This window comes from Salvelinus fontinalis, chromosome 13 (assembly GCF_029448725.1).
Source record: "Salvelinus fontinalis isolate EN_2023a chromosome 13, ASM2944872v1, whole genome shotgun sequence".
Lineage (NCBI taxonomy): Eukaryota > Metazoa > Chordata > Actinopteri > Salmoniformes > Salmonidae > Salvelinus > Salvelinus fontinalis.
In genome coordinates this window covers 5,594,349-5,616,267 of record NC_074677.1, presented here as the reverse complement: position 1 = coordinate 5,616,267, position 21,919 = coordinate 5,594,349, and the positions used below count along the sequence as shown (strand labels likewise).

The window sequence follows — 21,919 nt, the reverse complement described above, 5'->3', positions numbered from 1 at the left end:
AAACTGCCCTATAAATATCAACTAGTGAATGCATTTCAGTCATAGCCCTACAGCTTTCTATTCCTTCTTAGTTCTTAACCAATTATCTCATCATCATCATTCTTGCCTCATCCGCACACACAGTAATCTGTATTGCAACGATGATTCATTGCTTAATGAGAATGTATTTAAAGTATTTCAGCAACATGCATATAGAGGCTCTGGTTCCTGTAGGAGCTCTGAGCTGAACATGGGAAACCCTTTGAGGACTGTGTACTGTGTCCGAAAATCCAGAAAAGTTTTCCCTGCTCTGCCAGTCTGACATAAGCCCTTTTCCCTGTTAGACAAGTGGGGAGGAAAACAATTGTTTTTATGGCAGACAGGCTGGCTGCCGTTCCTAGTTCTGCTGGTCTGAGCTGGGAAGAGAGGCTTGCTTGCTGGAAGGGAGCGAGGTAGGGAAAGAGGGAGGGAGGACTGGAGGGGTTGAACAGGGTTCCCCAGCCCTCTCTGTGCCAAGGATTCCCTCCTCACTGTAGTCATCTGGGTTGCGTCAGCCTCATCCTGTTCTGAAACATTCCAACAAACTGACTTCACCATGCCTCTATTCTTCCCCACTCTCTCTCTCCCTGGCTCTCAGCTTCTCTTTTTCTGCCCCCCCCCCCCCAACCAATCATGTGCTCTCCCCCTGGCTATGAGACAATGAAAACAAAAGCCAGCCTGTTTATACACTACCAGTCCAACCAGAGAGGAACCACTTCCTGGTTACAGTAGCCAACAGAACAATGTCCAAGTACATGGCCAGCAAACCTGGGTTTAGGTAGTATTTGAAATAATTTAGGTAGTATTTGAAATAATTTAGGTAGTATTTGAAATAATTTAGGTTGTATTTGAAATAATTTAGGTTGTATTTGAAATAATTTAGGTAGTATTTGAAATAATTTAGGTAGTATTTGAAATAATTTAGGTAGTATTTGAAATAATTTAGGTAGTATTTGAAATAATTTAGGTAGTATTTGAAATAATTTAGGTAGTATTTGAAATAATTTAGGTAGTATTTGAAATAATTTAGGTAGTATTTGAAATAATTTAAAATACTTTAGCTGGACTTGATCAAGCACAATGGAATAGTTGCAAAAGTGGAAACCCTGAAAATGCTTAAAGTATTTGAAAGACTTCACCTAGTATTTGAATCCAGGTTTGATGGCCAGTAACAGCCAGCCAGAAGAAGCAGCAGGAAATGTAACATCCATCACCACTAGGACATGGGATGTGCTGAGTCAGTAGCTTTCATTACAACTTCCTACCACACACACACACACCTTTAAAATGTCTCCTTTGCCTAATGATTAGAGCTGTAATGGTTTCAGACTAAAACTACCACGTCATAATATGGAAAGCACGGCAATAGGGCCAGCCGGAGGAGATGGCCGCCGTTTTAACGGTCTCCTAACCAATTAAGCGGTACCGGAGTGCCAAGTCTAGGACAAAAAGGCTTCTCAACAGTTTTCACCCCCAAGCCATAAGACTCCTGAACAGGTAATCAAATGGCTACCCAGACTATTTGCATTGTGTACCCCCCCCCCAACCCCTCTTTTATGCTGCTGCTACTCTCTGTTTATCTTATATGCATAGTCACTAACTATACATTCATGTACATACTACCTCAATTGGCCTGACCAACCAGTGCTCCCGCACATTGGCTAACCGGGCTATCTGCATTGGGTCCCGCCACCCACCACCCGCCAACCCCTCTTTTACGCTGCTGCTACTCTCTGTTCATCATATATGCATAGTCACTTTAACCATATCTACATGTACATACTACCTCAATAAGCCTGACTAACAGGTGTCTGTATCTAGCCTTGCTACTCTTTTTTCAAATGTCTTTCTACTGTTGTTTTATTTCTTTACTTATACACACACACACACACACACCTTTTTTTTCACACCATTGGTTAGAGCCTGTAAGTAAGCATTTCACTGTGAGGTCTACTACACCTGTTGTATTAAGCATTTCACTGTAAGGTCTACTACACCTGTTGTATTCGGCATTTCACTGTAAGGTCTACTACACCTGTCGTATTCAGCATTTCACTGTAAGGTCTACTACACCTGTTGTATTCAGCATTTCACTGTGAGGTCTACTACACCTGTTGTATTCAGCATTTCACTGTGAGGTCTACTACACCTGTTGTATTCAGCATTTCACTGTGAGGTCTACTACACCTGTTGTATTCAGCATTTCACTGTGAGGTCTACTACACCTGTTGTATTCAGCATTTCACTGTGAGGTCTACTACACCTGTTGTATTCAGCATTTCACTGTGAGGTCTACTACAACTGTTGTATTCAGCATTTCACTGTGAGGTCTACTACACCTGTTGTATTCAGCATTTCACTGTAAGGTCTACTACACCTGTTGTATTCAGCATTTCACTGTAAGGTCTACTACACCTGTTGTATTCAGCATTTCACTGTAAGGTCTACTACACCTGTTGTATTCAGCATTTCACTGTCTACTACACCTGTTGTATTCAGCATTTCACTGTCTACTACACCTGTCGTATTCAGCATTTCACTGTAAGGTCTACTACACCTGTCGTATTCAGCATTTCACTGTAAGGTCTACTACACCTGTCGTATTCAGCATTTCACTGTAAGGTCTACTACACCTGTCGTATTCAGCATTTCACTGTAAGGTCTACTACACCTGTCGTATTCAGCATTTCACTGTAAGGTCTACTACACCTGTCGTATTCAGCATTTCACTGTAAGGTCTACTACACCTGTCGTATTCAGCATTTCACTGTAAGGTCTACTACACCTGTTGTATTCGGCATGTCACTGTAAGGTCTACTACACCTGTTGTATTCGGCATTTCACTGTAAGGTCTACTACACCTGTTGTATTCGGCATTTCACTGTAAGGTCTACTACACCTGTTGTATTCGGCATTTCACTGTAAGGTCTACTACACCTGTTGTATTCAGCATTTCACTGTAAGGTCTACTACACCTGTTGTATTCAGCATTTCACTGTCTACTACACCTGTTGTATTCAGCATTTCACTGTCTACTACACCTGTTGTATTCAGCATTTCACTGTCTACTACACCTGTCGTATTCAGCATTTCACTGTAAGGTCTACTACACCTGTCGTATTCAGCATTTCACTGTAAGGTCTACTACACCTGTCGTATTCAGCATTTCACTGTAAGGTCTACTACACCTGTCGTATTCGGCATGTCACTGTAAGGTCTACTACACCTGTCGTATTCAGCATTTCACTGTAAGGTCTACTACACCTGTCGTATTCAGCATTTCACTGTAAGGTCTACTACACCTGTCGTATTCAGCATTTCACTGTAAGGTCTACTACACCTGTTGTATTCGGCATGTCACTGTAAGGTCTACTACACCTGTTGTATTCGGCATGTCACTGTAAGGTCTACTACACCTGTTGTATTCGGCATGTCACTGTAAGGTCTACTACACCTGTTGTATTCGGCACACGTGACAAATAAACTATGATTTGAGATTGAGGTCCTCTCGGCCTCAACTGCAAATACGTGAAAGTTTTCAAAACGGTTGCCATGACTACTTGGCTTGTGGAAACTACTGGAATACAGTGCCAACGCCTGCCGAAAATAACACAAAAATAACTGTTAAGCAACGCATTTAGGACCTTGATACATCCCGACACTACACACTTGGTCTGCATCAAAATGGCACCCTATTCTCAATATAGTGCACTACATTTGACCAGAGCACCATTAACGGAATAGGTCAAAATGTGGTTCACTACAATTTTTTATTTTTTTTTAACTACGAAGCCAGTTAAGAACAAAATCTTATTTTACAATGACTGCCTACCCCCCGGGCCAAACCCTAACCGGGCGACGCTGGGCCAATTGTGCACCGCCCTATGGGACTCCCTATCATTGCCAGTTGTGATACAGCCGGATATCGAACCATGGTCTGTAGCGACACCTCTAGCACTGAGATGCAGTGCCTTAGACCGCTCCGCCACTCGGGAGCCCTAATAGGGGGTCAGTGGGGATGCGCACTGGCTCTCTACGCATCGAACAGCAAGTGCAGCATCGTAAAACCCCATAGACTAAATAGTTAAAAAGCTCTGAAACAGAGGGAACTGGTACTGGCTTTTATAGTGGGGTAATAAGCAGGTGGTCAGGAGATGCCCTCCGTTGGCCTACTGCTGCATTCAAGAATATAGCCAGAGTTAGTCAAATAAATAGCCAGAGTTAGTCAAATATATAGCCAGAGTTAGTCAAATATATAGCCAGAGTTAGTCAAATATATAGCCAGAGTTAGTCAAATATATAGCCAGAGTTAGTCAAATATATAGCCAGAGTTAGTCAAATAAATAGCCAGAGTTAGTCAAATAAATAGCCAGAGTTAGTCAAATAAATAGCCAGAGTTAGTCAAATAAATAGCCAGAGTTAGTCAAATAAATAGCCAGAGTTAGTCAAATAAATAGCCAGAGTTAGTCAAATAAATAGCCAGAGTTAGTCAAATAAATAGCCAGAGTTAGTCAAATAAATAGCCAGAGTTAGTCAAATAAATAGCCAGAGTTAGTCAAATAAATAGCCAGAGTTAGTCAAATAAATAGCCAGAGTTAGTCAAATAAATAGCCAGAGTTAGTCAAATAAATAGCCAGAGTTAGTCAAATAAATAGCCAGAGTTAATCAAATAAATAGCCAGGGTTAGTCAAATAAATAGCCAGGGTTAGTCAAATAAATAGCCAGGGTTAGTCAAATAAATAGCCAGACAGTCAGTAGCTGTTGCAAAAGTCCATAGAGAGCAGTCAGCAAGCACTCCAACTCTCTCTCTCGGTCGGTCTCATAGTTAAGGACCTTGCAGCAGGACTGACACTGTAGCTAAGGTCTGTGGAAACAGGTCAGGTCTAGAAATGACACAAAGACATTTGAGAAACCAAGGCTGTTGAGTCCGCCGATAAGAATGTGGTGATTGACAGAGTCGAAAGCCTTGGCCAGGTCTATAAATACAGCTGCACAGTATTGTCTCTTATCGATGGAGGTTATGATGTTGTTTAGGACCTTGAGCGTAGCTGAGGTGCACCCATGACCAGCTCTGAAACCAGATTGCATAGCGGAGAAGGTACGGTTGGATTCGAAATGGCCAGTGATCTGTTTGTTAACTTGGCTTTCAAAGACATTAGAAAGGCAGGGCAAGATAGATATAGGTCTGTAGCAGTTTGGGTCTAGAGTGTCTCCCCCTTTGAAGAGGGGGATGACCGCAGGAGCGTTCTAATCTTTAGGGATCTCAGACGAACGAAAGAGGTTAAACAGGCTAGTAATTGGGGGTTTCGGGCAGGTCATTTTAGAAAGAGATGGTCTAGCCTTGCTGATTTGTAGGGGTCCAGATTATACAGCTCTTTCAGAACATCAGCTATCTGGATTTGGGTGAAGGAGAAATGGGGGAGGTTTGGGAGAGTAACTGTGGGGAGTGCAGGGCTGTTGACCAGGGTTGGGGTGGCCAGGTGGAAAGCATGGCCAGCCGTAGAAAAATTATTGATGAAATTATAAATTATTGTGGATTATTCGGTGGTGACAGTGTTTTCTAGCCTCAGTGCAGTGGGTAGCTGGGAGGAGGTGATCTTATTCTCCATGGACTTTACAGTGTCTCAGAACTTTGTGCTGCAGGATGCAAATTTCTATTTGAAAAAGCTAGCCTTTGCTTTCCTAACTGCCTGTGTATATTGGTTCCTGACTTCCCTGAAAAGTTGCATATCGCGGGGGCTATTCGATGCTAATGCAGTACGCCACAGGATGTTTTTGTGCTGGTCAAAGGCAGTCAGGTCTGGAGTGAACCAAGGGCTATATCTGTTCCTGGTTCAACATTTTTTTAATCTGGCATGCTTATTTAATATTGTGAGGAAAGCCCTTTTAAAGAATAAGCAGGCATCCTCTACTGACGGAATGAGGTCAATATCCTTCCAGGATACCCGGGCCAGGTCGATTAGAAAGGCCTGCTCGCTGAAGTGTTTTAGGGAGCGTTTGACAGTGATGAGGGGTGGTCGTTTGACCGCAGACCCATTACGAACGCAGGCAATGAGGCAGTAATTGCTGAGATCCTAGTTGAAGACAGCAGAGGTGTATTTGGAGGGCAGGTTGGTTAGGATGATATCTATGAGGGTGCTCGTGTTTACAGATTTGGGGTTGTACCTGGTAGGTTCATTGATAATTTGTGTGAGATTGAGGGCATCAAGCTTAGATTGTAGGACGGCCGGGGTGTAAAGCATGTCCCAGTTTAGGTCACCTAACAGTACGTGCTCTGAAGATAGATGGGGGACAATCAATTCACATATGGTGTCCAGGGCACAGCTGGGGGCAGAGGGTGGTCTATAGCAAGCGGCAACGGTGAGAGACTTGTTTCTGGAAATGTGGATTTTTAAAAGTAGAAACTCAAATGTTTGGGCACAGACCTGGATAGCATGACAGAACGCTGCAGTAGATTGCAATTCCTTGTAGGCCTACCTGCCTGTCACAGGAAGAAAAGAAAAGTTACCATGATGAGATGATCGGTCTACGGCCTATAGCTGAGGTCTGTGCTCCATTTTGAGATGGGCTGTCTGTCCCCACCCTGAACATTGGTGATTCATCACACAGAGACAAGGCAATAGAGAAGCTACATTTTGACGTAAAATATAATTTAACAGTTCTATTCCATTAATAAACTCAGCAAAAAAAGAAACATCCCATTTTCAGGACCCTGTCTTTCAAAGATAATTTGTAAAAATCCAAATAACTTCACAGATCTCAATGTAAAGGGTTTAAACACTGTTTCCCATGCTTGTGCAATGAACCATAAACAATTAATGAACATGCACCTGTGGAACGGTCGTTAAGACACTAACAACTTACAGACGGAAGGCAATTAAGGTCACAGTTATGAAAACTTAGGACACTAAAGAGGCCTTTCTACTGACTCTGAAAAAAAACAAAAGAAAGATGCCCATCGTCCCTGCTCATCTGCGTGAACGTGCCTTAGGCATGCTGCAAGGAGACATGAGGACTGCAGATGTGGCCAGGGCAATAAATTGCAATGTCCGTACTGTGAGACGCCTAAGACAGAGCTACAGGGAGACAGGACAGACAGCTGATCGTCCTCGCAGTGGCAGACCACATGTAACAACACCTGCACAGGATCGGTACATCCAAATATCACTCCTGCAGTACAGGTACAGGATGGCAACAACAACTGCCCAAGTTACACCTGGAATTCACTATCCCTCCATCAGTGCTCAGACTGTCCGCAATAGGCTGACAGTGGTTGGACTGAGGGCTTATATGCCTGTTGTAAGGCAGGTCCTCACCAGACACCACCGGCAGAAACGTCGCCTACGGGCACAAACCCACCGTCGCTGGACCAGACAGGACTGAAAGTGCTCTTCACTGACGAGTCGCAGTTGTGTCTCACCAGGGGTGATGGTCGGATTTGCGTTTATCGTTGAAGGAATGAGCGTACTCTGGAGCGGGATCGATTTGGAGGTGGAGGGTCAGTCATGGTCTGGGGCGGTGTGTCACAGCATCATCGGACTGAGCTTGGTGTCATTGCAGGCAATCTCAATGCTGTGCGTTACAGGGAAGACATCCTCCTCCCTCATGTAGTACCCTTCCTACAGGCTGATCCTGATATGACCCTCAAGCATGACAATGCCACCAGCCATACTGCTCGTTCTGTGTGTCATATCCTGCAAGACAGGAATGTTAGTGTTCTGCCATGGCCAGCGAAGAGCCCGGATCTCAATCCCATTGAGAACGTCTGGGACCTGTGGGATCGGAGGGTGAGGGCTAGGGCCATTCCCCCCAGAAATGTCCGGGAACTTGCAGGTGCCTTGGTGGAAGAGTGGGGTAACATCTCACAGCAAGAACCGGCAAATCTGGTGCAGTCCACGAGGAGGAGATGCACTGCAGTACTTAATGCAGCTGGTGGCCACACCAGATACTGACAGTTACTTTTGATTTTGCCCCCCCCCCCCCCCCCCCCCCCTTTGTTCAGGGACACATTATTCCATTTCTGTTAGTCACATGTCTGTGGAACGTGTTCAGTGTCTCAGTTGTTGAATCTTGTTATGTTCATACAAATATTTACACATGTTAAGTTTGCTTAAAATAAACACAGTTGACAATGAGAGGACGTTTCTTTTTTGCTGAGTTTATAAATAATTTACCGGTTTCTCTCAGTTATTTATCCTGGGAAAAGAGAGTCGTTTTGGGTCGTAAATCTTGGTAACCAGGTTTCCGCAATTCAACCCTAGTCTGTTTTACATAGGGTAGGGTCTGTGTTTTACATAGGGTCCGTGTTTTACGTAGGGTAGGGTCCGTGTTTTATGTAAGGTAGGGTCCGTGTTTTACGTAAGGTAGGGTTAGGGTCTGTGTTCTACAAACATTAAGTCAGCAGCCCCAGCCAGACGACAGAGCCAGCGTGCTGGCCCATTTCTCTTACACAGACACAGGGGTACAAAAAAAGCTTTTTTTAAACCACCCTCCACGTGGGTGGGGGTGCAAGCTGCAAATTCAAGTCACCCCTCACGCATGTTCTCAAAGCAACATCCTTTGTTATAGTACGTTCAGCGTGCAGAGAGGCCTGTCTGTCTTCTTTCACTACACACACGTTCAGAGTTGCGGTCTTCACAAGTAACACCAGCAGACAAAAAGAGAAGTTGTAAATATTCTTGTGAATGACACACACAGTCCATTTTACCAGATGGGTGGGGGTGCGTGTGGTGTGGCCTGATGTAGCAAGGACACTAGGCGTGAGTCCCAATGGTCTGTGTGGACAGAGACGTTCAAGTCCTCTTAACATGAAGGAAAGAACTGAAATATACTCTGCTTGCTAGTGTTTGTCACCGTTTGTAACAATTAAAACCAACTCGTTAAGTGACAACCAATGTTTTTGACCATGTTAATGTCATCAACCCACCCAAATATTCCATCTTTGAGTATGTAAAACACAGGGCTAAAACTTTTGAGGTCACAAAACAAAAATGTCCTCCCCCCTATCAGTTTCAAAATAAAAGGAGACATGACTTCCATAATGATACCACAGGTTTTGACGAGGGGTAAGACAGGCCTTACTAAATGTGTGTGCTATGCTAGGATAACAGTAACACCAAGGCACAACCCACCTCTGACACTACCAACGGTGACAATGTTTCATCAAAAATGGAGGAGTCTCCCCTACATTGCCCATGGTCGTGATCTGAGAAAACCGTAGAAAAATGTTTTCCAATAGAAAACACCTATAAATCCAGATAGTCCATTTTAGTTTCCATTTTAGTTTCCATTTTGGTGCCTAATGAACACTCCATCCAGGAGTTCCAGGGCCAGACAAAGCGCGAAATAGACCTCCCATCCTGTATTGACGTAGGAATGTTATGTCTGTGTCTAAGAAACTGGCATAGCGATACATCTTCCCCTGGATTGTTGCTAGTACCTGCTACGGCCGAGCAGATCGCTTGAAGGAACAAGGGGCTTCCCTAGTTCATAACCTTTTTTTTATTTTTTTTTGAGTTACCCCTAAATACATTATAAATATTCAGAAATATGCACTCATGCACAGCGGATTATTTATTTACCAGATAAACTGACTGAGAACCTATTCTCTTTGATAATTAGGCTTATGGCCTTACAAGTTCCCCAAGCCCAAAAGTACTGCCATACAGCAATAACCTACCTAATCCGGTTTGTGTTCACCAGTAAGAGATGAGTTTGCAGGACATGTTCACCAGTAAGAGATGAGTTTGCAGGACATGTTCACCAGTAAGAGATGAGTTTGCAGGACATGTTCACCAGTAAGAGATGAGTTTGCAGGACATGTTCACCAGTAAGAGATGAGTTTGCAGGACATGTTCACCAGTAAGAGATGAGTTTGCAGGACATGTTCACCAGTAAGAGATGAGTTTGCAGGACATGTTCACCAGTAAGAGATGAGTTTGCAGGACATGTTCACCAGTAAGAGATGAGTTTGCAGGACATGTTCACCAGTAAGAGATGAGTTTGCAGGATATGTTCACCAGTAAGAGATCAGTTTGCAGGACATGTTCACCAGTAAGAGATGAGTTTGCAGGACATGTTCACCAGTAAGAGATGAGTTTGCAGGACATGTTCACCAGTAAGAGATGAGTTTGCAGGACATGTTCACCAGTAAGAGATGAGTTTGCAGGACATGTTCACCAGTAAGAGATGAGTTTGCAGGACATGTTCACCAGTAAGAGATGAGTTTGCAGGACATGTTCACCAGTAAGAGATGAGTTTGCAGGACATGTTCACCAGTAAGAGATGAGTTTGCAGGACATGTTCACCAGTAAGAGATTAGTTTGCAGGACATGTTTGTTTGTGGACATATTGTCTACAGGTGTAATAATAATAATAATAATAAACGAGACTACAGAACAGCTCCCGTATTCTCCCTATGAAAACAGTCCATCTCGGTGTCAGAGAGCGAGATGGAATCATGGAGGGTTTGTAACAGAAAAAACACCCACACACTTTGAACAGCGGCTTACTCCCTTCGACCATCACCAAATTCATTGTCGTGAGTCGTTGGAACCGACTGGGTAATCCAAGTACCGCGAGTCGTTGGAACCAACTGGGTAATCCAAGTACCGCGAGTCGTTGGAACCAATTTGGTAATCCAAGTACCGCGAGTCGTTGCTGTCAACTACAAAAGGCAGGCTGTGGTGGGTTTGTCGGCAGAGGGGTTTGTCGGCAGAGGGGTTTGTCGGCAGAGGGGTTTGTCGGCAGAGGGGTTTGTCGGCAGAGGGGAACGAGCCGTTCAGCGTGCTACATTCACCACTCAGCTGAGACATGTAGTTATTAAAACTTAAAATAACACTTCCTTTTCCTTGTGTTGTTGGCTGTGAGGGATTAGAGAGCGGGACATTGGTCACGTTCAGCAGGAAATATACAGTGGAACGTTGAAGATAGACATTTCATGAACAGAACTGACAAGATTGCTTCTTCTACATGTCCGAGAGGCATGTTTGTTCCACAGAATATATTTATATCTGAACGGTCCACAACGTTGTGCCCTACTGAACGCAACCCTGGTTTACAGCCAAGAGAGGAAAGGGTATTCCCTTAAGCAAACATATCTACGAGCACACACACACACACACGGGAAGTCAGTTCACAGCTAGCAACGAAAGAGATGCTATCTGTAACTAGACGTTTCTTTTTCCATGAAGTCGTCACCGCCACACACAGATCTCTGGGTAGGTCTCGCTCTGAGCCAACAAAGGACTGCTGGTTCTCTAACGATACAGCGCAGCAGCCCTCCTCTATGGCTAAAAGGCACCAGCCACCATGCAAAAACAATCAGGCCATAGACTCAGGACCATTGTAAAGGTGGCAAGTTCAGTAAAACATCCATTAAGCAGCAGCACAGCTACATCTGATTAAGATCCAATAAATCCCGGGAGGAAAAGACGTGTACCATTATACTGCATCATCAACAGGTTGTAACCTATAGAAACGCCCCTTTGAGCACATTGAGGGACGGTCCGGGATATTTGTTTTCCGTGCCGATTTCACACAAGTCAGCGCTGTTGTTCCGGCGATGTTGTTCCGGCGCTGTTGTTCAGCTTTCTCCCAGAAGTAGAAGAAAAGAGTTTCCTTAACCTATGAATGTTATCATTATGGTACTAAGTCTGACACCAAATATGTGGGTGTGCTGTGTTAAGCAAGTCGCCTTGGCCCCCTCTGTTCCTGAACTGGGCGTGCCATAGTGGAATCCAGAATTAATGGTGGTGCCATAGTGGAATCCTGAATTAATGGTGGTGCCATAGTGGAATCCAGAATTAATGGTGGTGCCATAGTGGAATCCTGAATTAATGGTGGTGCCATAGTGGAATCCTGAATTAATGGTGGTGCCATAGTGGAATCCAGAATGAATGGTGGTGCCATAGTGGAATCCAGAATGAATGGTGGTGCCATAGTGGAATCCAGAATGAATGGTGGTGCCATAGTGGAATCCTGAATGAATGGTGGTGCCATAGTGGAATCCAGAATGAATGGTGGTGCCATAGTGGAATCCAGAATGAATGGTGGTGCCATAGTGGAATCCAGAATGAATGGTGGTGTCATAGTGGAATCCTGAATGAATGGTGGTGCCATAGTGGAATCCAGAATGAATGGTGGTGCCATAGTGGAATCCAGAATGAATGGTGGTGCCATAGTGGAATCCAGAATGAATGGTGGTGCCATAGTGGAATCCAGAATTAATGGTGGTGCCATAGTGGAATCCAGAATGAATGGTGGTGCCATAGTGGAATCCAGAATGAATGGTGGTGCCATAGTGGAATCCAGAATGAATGGTGGTGCCATAGTGGAATCCTGAATGAATGGTGGTGCCATAGTGGAATCCTGAATGAATGGTGGTGCCATAGTGGAATCCTGAATGAATGGTGGTGCCATAGTGGAATCCAGAATTAATGGTGGTGCCATAGTGGAATCCTGAATTAATGGTGGTGCCATAGTGGAATCCAGAATGAATGGTGGTGCCATAGTGGAATCCTGAATGAATGGTGGTGTCATAGTGGAATCCAGAATTAATGGTGGTGTCATAGTGGAATCCAGAATTAATGGTGGTGTCATAGTGGAATCCAGAATTAATGGTGGTGTCATAGTGGAATCCAGAATTAATGGTGGTGTCATAGTGGAATCCTGAATTAATGGTGGTGTCATAGTGGAATCCAGAATTAATGGTGGTGTCATAGTGGAATCCAGAATTAATGGTGGTGTCATAGTGGAATCCAGAATTAATGGTGGTGTCATAGTGGAATCCAGAATTAATGGTGGTGTCATAGTGGAATCCAGAATTAATGGTGGTGTCATAGTGGAATCCAGAATTAATGGTGGTGCCATAGTGGAATCCAGAATGAATGGTGGTGCCATAGTGGAATCCAGAATGAATGGTGGTGCCATAGTGGAATCCTGAATGAATGGTGGTGCCATAGTAGACTCCAGAATTAATGGTGGTGCCATAGTGGAATCCAGAATTAATGGTGGTGCCATAGTGGAATCCAGAATTAATGGTGGTGCCATAGTGGAATCCAGAATGAATGGTGGTGCCATAGTAGACTCCAGAATGAATGGTGGTGCCATAGTGGAATCCAGAATGAATGGTGGTGCCATAGTGGAATCCAGAATGAATGGTGGTGCCATAGTGGAATCCTGAATGAATGGTGGTGCCATCGTGGCATCCAGAATGAATGGTGGTGCCATCGTGGAATCCAGAATGAATGGTGGTGCCATCGTGGAATTCAGAATGAATGGTGGTGCCATAGTGGAATCCCGAATTAATGGTGGTGCCATAGTGGAATCCAGAATTAATGCTGGTGCCATAGTGGAATCCAGAATTAATGCTGGTGCCATAGTGGAATCCAGAATGAATGGTGGTGCCATAGTGGAATCCCGAATGAATGGTGGTGCCATAGTGGAATCCCGAATTAATGGTGGTGCCATAGTGGAATCCCGAATTAATGGTGGTGCCATAGTGGAATCCCGAATTAATGGTGGTGCCATAGTGGAATCCTGAATTAATGGTGGTGCCATAGTGGCATCCTGAATTAATGGTGGTGCCATAGTGGAATCCTGAATTAATGGTGGTGCCATAGTGGAATCCTGAATGAATGGTGGTGCCATAGTGGAATCCAGAATGAATGGTGGTGCCATAGTGGAATCCTGAATGAATGGTTGTGCCATAGTGGAATCCTGAATTAATGGTGGTGTCATAGTGGAATTCAGAATTAATGGTGGTGTCATAGTGGAATCCAGAATTAATGGTGGTGTCATAGTGGAATCCTGAATGAATGGTGGTGCCATAGTGGAATCCAGAATTAATGGTGGTGTCATAGTGGAATCCAGAATTAATGGTGGTGTTATAGTGGAATCCAGAATTAATGGTGGTGTCATAGTGGAATCCTGAATTAATGGTGGTGCCATAGTGGAATCCTGAATTAATGGTGGTGCCATAGTGGAATCCTGAATGAATGGTGGTGCCATAGTGGAATCCAGAATGAATGGTGGTGCCATAGTGGAATCCAGAATTAATGGTGGTGCCATAGTGGAATCCAGAATTAATGGTGGTGCCATAGTGGAATCCTGAATGAATGGTGGTGCCATAGTGGAATCCTGAATTAATGGTGGTGCCATAGTGGAATCCTGAATTAATGGTGGTGCCATCGTGGAATCCAGAATGAATGGTGGTGCCATCGTGGCATCCAGAATTAATGGTGATCCCATAGTGGAATCCAGAATGAATGGTGGTGCCATAGTGGAATCCAGAATTAATGGTGGTGCCATAGTGGAATCCTGAATGAATGGTGGTGCCATCGTGGAATCCAGAATGAATGGTGGTGCCATCGTGGCATCCAGAATTAATGGTGATCCCATAGTGGAATCCAGAATTAATGGTGGTGCCATAGTGGAATCCAGAATTAATGGTGGTGCCATAGTGGAATCCAGAATTAATGGTGGTGCCATAGTGGAATCCAGAATGAATGGTGGTGCCATAGTGGAATCCAGAATGAATGGTGGTGCCATAGTGGAATCCAGAATTAATGGTGGTGCCATAGTGGAATCCAGAATTAATGGTGGTGCCATAGTGGAATCCAGAATTAATGGTGGTGCCATAGTGGAATCCAGAATGAATGGTGGTGCCATAGTGGAATCCAGAATGAATGGTGGTGCCATAGTGGAATCCTGAATGAATGGTGGTGCCATCGTGGCATCCAGAATGAATGGTGGTGCCATAGTGGAATCCAGAATGAATGGTGGTGCCATAGTGGAATCCAGAATGAATGGTGGTGCTATAGTGGACTCCAGAATTAATGCTGGTGCCATAGTGGAATCCAGAATTAATTCTGGTGCCATAGTGGAATCCAGAATTAATGGTGGTGCCATAGTGGAATCCAGAATGAATGGTGGTGCCATAGTGGAATCCAGAATGAATGGTGGTGCCATAGTGGAATCCTGAATTAATTGTGGTGCCATAGTGGAATCCAGAATTAATGGTGGTGCCATAGTGGAATCCTGAATTAATGGTGGTGCCATAGTGGAATCCTGAATTAATAGTGGTGCCATAGTGGCATCCTGAATTAATGGTGGTGCCATAGTGGAATCCAGAATTAATGGTGGTGCCATAGTGGAATCCTGAATTAATGGTGGTGCCATAGTGGAATCCTGAATTAATGGTGGTGCCATAGTGGAATCCATAATTAATGGTGGTGCCATAGTGGAATCCAGAATGATCACTAAATGCCAGTCTCTTCCCCTTGATACAGTAGCTTACCATGGCATGAGTGTGTAACTTCAAACCTAGAGTATTAACCATGCGTAATACAACAAATGAGGTTGAAATGGAAACAGGTAAATCAAGTTCTCTCTATCAGTTCTGTATTTGACAGAATATCCCACAGAAACATTTCCTCCTTATCAACTTGATTGACTGCCTCTGGTGAAATATCCACTCACATGAAATAGTAGACTGTCTATAGCAGGAATGACAAGTAATAATATGTTATTTATTTATTTTAAATGAAAGGGGGAATAGTTGTTCTCCAATTAGCTCAAGCCTAAAGTTACTCCTTAGTCCAAGGACCTTACATGTTCTGTTTAAAGGGCGAATAGGCTCTGAAAGTCAAAACATCCAAACACTTCCTCCTCTATAAACGGGTTTCGATTACCAAATGAAGTACGGTTCTAGACACATACATCCCTGTACTTTAATATCACATTAAAATGATTTCAAAAAATGCCAAAACACACACGTACATTGTTTTAACACAGTTGTAGCCGACAGTATTTTTCAGTGACAACACGTTTGTGGCGTCCATCTTTCGTTTACACACAGGTGTTCGGGAAGAGCCAGTAAGCTAATTTGCACAGGTAGTCCACGGTCTTCTGTCTGTTTTCCGTAGAAAAGCGCTGTAACATGGAAATGTGGCTATGTGGGACCCTAACCCTATAGAAAAAGGTATGTATCACTTTTACCTTTTGTTTTTTTTGGATAATTATGTATCGCTGATATGAAAAGATAAGGTCATTTTGCTTCTATTGCAAGCGATGCATGTTAATGTCCAGACCGAGCATCGAACAAATCCCCCGTATAGAAGGTGCCTTAGTCCAATGACTATGTGTAATGGAACAGAGTCATTATCAAAAAGCTAGATGGTACCACAATGTGTAAAGGCTATTCCTATTGTTGACTATAGCCCCAAATGGAATTGTTACAGTATTGCACTATGCAATAGTTATTCTTAATTAATAATTGTCGTTGATGAACGTGCCATAAAGCTAGTCTACGTACCCCCCCCCCCAAAAAAAAAAATACATGCATGAATGCATTACAAACCCGATGCGATAGACGTCCAGCCTAAATACAGGTGTTATAATAATAGCATATTCTATTATTAATCTGGTTGAAGGTTGTAATAGTTATCCGTGATAAGGAGCGTTCCGGTTCAGTGCGTTGTTTCCACACAACTTTTTTTAAAGCGAGAAACGCAATGTAGCTCGGTGAAGTGTGATAATTTTTTTTATAAAAATAACAAACGGGCAGTAGCGTCAAGCATAAGATCAGTCAACAGATGTAGGGTGGAAGGAACATTTGCAGGATGTATGCGACAGATATTCGTGTTTTTCAATAAGGCGCGGGGAATAATTTAACCAATTTCCCTAAACTACCCAATGAAATCCGTGACTGTGGTAGAATTACATATTCCCTAAACTACCCAATGAAATCCGTGACTGTGGTAGAATTACATCTCCCCTAAACTGCTCAATGAAATCCGTGACTGTGGTAGAATTACATCTCCCCTAAACTGCTCAATGAAATCCGTGACTGTGGTAGAATTACATCTCCCCTAAACTGCTCAATGAAATCCGTGACTGTGGTAGAATTACATCTCCCCTAAACTACCCAATGAAATCCGTGACTGTGGTAGAATTACATCTCCCCTAAACTGCTCAATGAAATCCGTGACTGTGGTAGAATTACATTTAACACTCAACCAGGTAAACTGAATAACAGTAAACAGCAACAATGTTACTCACCGTTCGGTCCATATTTTTCAAAATTAGATTTGACTTGTTCAAGTGTGAGTCCAGTGTTTTCGTTCACACTGAAGTTCTCTAAAACTTCAGATGCGGATTTCGTGTGCGCGCTATCCATCTCGAAGGGAGAGCTGACTAACTAAACAATTAAATTAAAAGGCATGTAGTTAAATATGGAATATCTATTACGACAATAAAGGTCTAATATACAGTCGTTTTCCACCGATGTGCCTTGCGTTCAGACTGCCAAGCGGAGGTGGATCTGCCTGCTAGACGGTCACCTGCCTCTTCTTCTGCGAGCCGACAATTTGAGCTGTACCGCCGGATTCCTTTTCAAGACAACTCTATTGCCCAATAGATCCTATTGCAGTCAGCACTTCATCAAAACCACAAGGTGTGATATGTTGGGACTGCGGAGGGACCGCCTCTCTCGTGAGTGAGCGTGTTCGAACACTCCCTTGTCTTCCTATTGGTTGTCATTACCTGAGTGGAAAGCTCTGCTAAACTCCCATGGTTTTGGTAAGCCAAATACGGACCGCCCGTGTCTTCTCGGTTTAGGCCTATAGTTCTGATGCACCGCATATGAAAAGTCACAGGAGGTAATATTATGTCATTCTCAAGATACAAATGTTTTATATGTCATCAGTTCATGCTTGGGGTTATGGATCTCTTCCCCTTTGGCACATCATCTTGTGCACAGAGAAAATCTCACATTTAAAAGCTCATAATATGTTACTCATACCCCAGAAATGTGGTTGACTCGTCCTATACTTGTATTTATGACAAAAGCATAAATGAGAGGGGGAAAAAACACTTCAAAAATCCCACCTCAAACTTGCTTTCTATTTCCTCATAGAGGACGACGTCATGTTTTTGTGTGAGACGTCTCATTGGCTGAGCTGGCCAATCAGCTGTTTACTTGTAATTAATACTTTTAATTGACCAGTATATGCCCAGGCCATTCTGTTGTTGTGATATGTCCACACCATTCAAACACAGAAAAGCTGTTTTTAAACATACTTAATTACAATTTTTTTTAAGGAGAACTATTTCACTCATATTGTAATTCATTCTATATAATATGTCTGGAAACACTGGACAGCTTATTTAAAAGACTCCTAAACACAAGTGCAGAAAATGAGACTTTCCTGATTTTGTACTTCTCGGAATAGCTGTAGTCTACATCTCTGGAAATAGTTTGCCAATTGAGTGTAATCAAATGTTGACTAATCTAATGCCCCCACGCAACTCCTACACAGCACTTCACTTCACACTATGAGCTAGTTAGGTAAGTGAGTTTACTGTCCTTGAACAGTGTGCACCTGGGTCATCCTTGAATCCAGGGCCGGCTCTAGCGTTTTGGGTTCCCTAAGCAATATTTAGATGAGCCCCTCCACCTTGCAGGCAAAACATTTTTGCCCCCCCCCCCCTCTAAACAGCAGAGAGAAAAACAACGTTTTTAAGTTAATTTCCATTAATTCTACACATTTTAACATGGGGTGCAGAGAAAATGTTGCCATTTTAAAGCAAGTTTTATGTAAATCTACACATTTTGCCATTGGGCAGAGAGAAAATGTAGCAGCTTTATAACAAATTTCATGAAATTCTACGAATTCTGCCTTGGTGCAGAGAGAAGAAATGTGCAGTTTTACAAGTATTTTCCTGCAATTCTATAAATTTTTCCATGACTTATGCCATGTTAATATGACATCTAAGTAAGAAAGACTAACAAAATCCATAGCATCCCCCTTGAGGTCAGGGCCCTGGGCACGTGCCCAGCATGCCCGATCGTTATGCAGCCATGATTATTGTTAGATGACATGGCGAATTGGTTGACTTTGAATGATGCACGACCACATTTCTAAATTGTACCTGGTGTATTCTACTATTCTTACTCTCAATAGTAAGTTGAGATAAGAACAATGAAAAAGGATATATAATACGGGGACCCCTAAGCAGCCGCTTATGTCGCTTTTTTGCCTTGAGCTGCTTGAATTATTCTGATACTTTCTCAGTTCTGTACAACTCACAACTGTGGTGAAACTGCAGTAGGAGTAGCCTACGAAAAGGAAGGGTATAGGGTGTTGGTACAAGTTTGATCTTATCTGAGAATGAGACTCAACCATGTGAAGTTACTGCAGTGAGATCTCCTTCTTCGTGGCTATGCAGAAGATGAGAAGGCCCAGTACTGTACTGCAGATAGTAGGCAGTGGTCTGGAAGGAGAAAAAGGGGAACAAGGTGTTCTAGTTCTGTCCTATCCCTCACAGCTCAACTTATTTATAACTTCAAGCGATTACATAACTTTCAGAACTATACTATACAATGCCATCGGAAAGTATTCAGACCCCCTCGACATTTTCCACATTTTGTTACTTTACAGCCTTATTATAAAATTGATTAAATAGTTGTTTTTCCCCTCTTCAGTCTACACATACTACTCCATAATGACAAAGCAAAAACAGGTTTTTAAACACTGAAATATCACATTTACGTATGTATTCAGTCCCTTTACTTGTTAAAGCATCTTTGGCAGCGATTACAGCCTTGAGTCTTCTTGGGTATGACGCTACAAGCTTGGCACACCTGTATTTGGGGAGTTTCTCCCATTCTTCTCTGCAGATCCTCTCAAGCTTTGTCAGGTTGGATTGGGAGCGTCGCTGCACAGCTTTTTTCAGGTCTCTCCAGAGATGTTCGATCGTATTCAAGTCCAGGCTCTAGCTGGGCCACTCAAGGACATTCAGAGACTTGTCCCGAAGCCACCCCTGCGTTGTCTTGGCTGTGTGTTTAGGGTCGTTGGAGGACCATTCTGAGGTCCAAAGCGTTCTGGAGCAGGTTTTCATCAACGATCACTCTGTACTTTGCTCCGTTCATCTTTCCATTGATCCTGACTAGTCTCCCAGTCCCTGCCGCTGAAAAACATCCCCACAGCATAATGCCTCCACCACCATGCTCCACCGTAGAGATGGTGCCAGGTTTACTCCAGATGTGACGCTTAGCATTCAGGCCAAAGAGTTCAATCTTGGTTTCATCAAACCAGAGAATCTTGTTTCTCATGGTCTGAGAGTCCTTTTGGCTAACTCAAGCGGGCTGTCATGTGCCTTTTACTGAGGAGTGGCTTCTGTCTGGCCACATTACCATAAAGGCCTGATTGGTGGAGTGCTGCAGAGATGGTAGTCCTTCTGGAAGGTTCTCCCATCTCCACAGAGGAACTCTAGAGCTCTGTCAGAGTGACCATCAGGTTCTTGGTCATCTCCCTGACCAAGGCCCTTCCCCCCTTGATTGCTCAGTTTGGTAGGGCAGCCAGCTCTAGGAAGAGTCTTGGTGGTTCTAAACTTCTTCCATTTAAGAATGATGGTGGCCACTGTGTTCTTGGGGACCATCAATGCTGCAGAAATGTTTTGGTACCCTTCCCCAGATCTGTGCCTTGACAAAGTCCTGTTTCGGAGCTCTATGGACAATTCCTTCAACCTCATGGCTTGGTTTTTGCTCTGGCATGCACTGTCAACTTTGGGCCCGTATATAGAAAGGTGTGTGCCTTTCCAAATCATGTCCAATCAATTGAATTTACCAAAGGTGGACTCCAATCAAGTTGTAGAAACATCAAGGATGATCAATGAAAACAGGATGCACCTGAGCTCAATTTCGAGTCTCATGGCAAAGGGTCTGAACACTTATGCTAATATGTTATTTCTGTTTTTTTTTTTATACATTTCCTAACATTTCTAGAAACCTGTTTTAGTTTTGTCATTATAGGGTATAGTGATGTCATTATAGGGTATTGTGATGTCATTATGAGGTATTGTGATGTCATTATAGGGTATTATGTATAGATTGATGAAGATATTTTTAATTTAATCCATGTTAGAATAAGGCTGTAACGAAACAAAATGTGGAAAAGGGCAAGGGGTCTGAATACTTTCCGAATGCACTGTACATAATAGGCATTGGGCCACTTTGAAAATCTGACTTCTTCTCATGCAGCCATGCCATGTCTCACCCACAGTCAGACACCCATGCAGCTGATAAGACTTATAGATACAGTGACCACAGCGCAATGCTTAAAGGTCCAATGCATTTTTTTTTTATATCTCAATATCAAATCATTCCTGGGTAACAATTAAGTACCTTACTGTGATTGTTTTCAATTTAAATGGTTAAAAAAAATAAACAAAAATAACTTATTCGGAAAGTGAAATTTCTCAAGAAAGAATTTTGGTGGGAGTGGTCTGAGTGGGAAGGGGAAACTGAAAACTAGCTGTTATTGGCAGAGAGGTTAGGAACTGTCTTTCGTATTGGTCTATTAACTAATTTACCGGCTGGTGATGTCACCAGGCCAGCCAAAACTCCACCCACCAAAACAAGCTGAAATTTCAGGCAGCCTTTTCAAACAGCTCCGACACTAAAAGGGCATTATCATAATTTTCACAATTTAACAGTAATATTCCAACCTCATTGTGTATAAATGGAAATAAATCACAGGCAAATCACGTTTTTTGACTGCACTAGGCCTTTGAACTAGACTATGCCGTACTATACAATTCTATACTATAACATTGTAGCCGGTTTGTTCAGTACGTCCGTCTGTCTGTCTGTCTGTCTGTCTGTCTGTCTGTCTGTCTGGTGACATTTGTTTGGGGCAAATCTAAAACAACACATGACTGAGTACCACTCCCCATATTTTCAAGCATAGTGGTGGCTGCATGTTATGGGTATACTTGTAATAGTTAAGGACTGGGGAGTTTTTTAGTATGAACAATGTAAGGAATGGAGCTAAGCACAGGCAAAATCCTAGACGAAAACCTGATTCAGTCTGCTTTCCACCAGACTCTGGGAGATTAT

The 21,919-nt window shown here is 43.1% G+C and overlaps 1 protein-coding gene across 1 annotated transcript in view; it reads right to left on the bottom strand.

Annotated features, from left to right (window-relative positions):
• The window catches only part of LOC129867980 (sarcoplasmic/endoplasmic reticulum calcium ATPase 1-like), a 110,363-nt gene extending 92,875 nt beyond the window's left edge, over window positions 1-17,488 (bottom strand). Inside the window, exon 1 of the mRNA XM_055941511.1 lies at window positions 17,080-17,488. Coding sequence (XP_055797486.1) covers window positions 17,080-17,197 — 118 coding nt within the window. The 5' untranslated portion in view covers window positions 17,198-17,488. The remainder of the gene's footprint in view (window positions 1-17,079) is intronic.
• Between the last annotated feature and the right edge of the window lie 4,431 nt (window positions 17,489-21,919).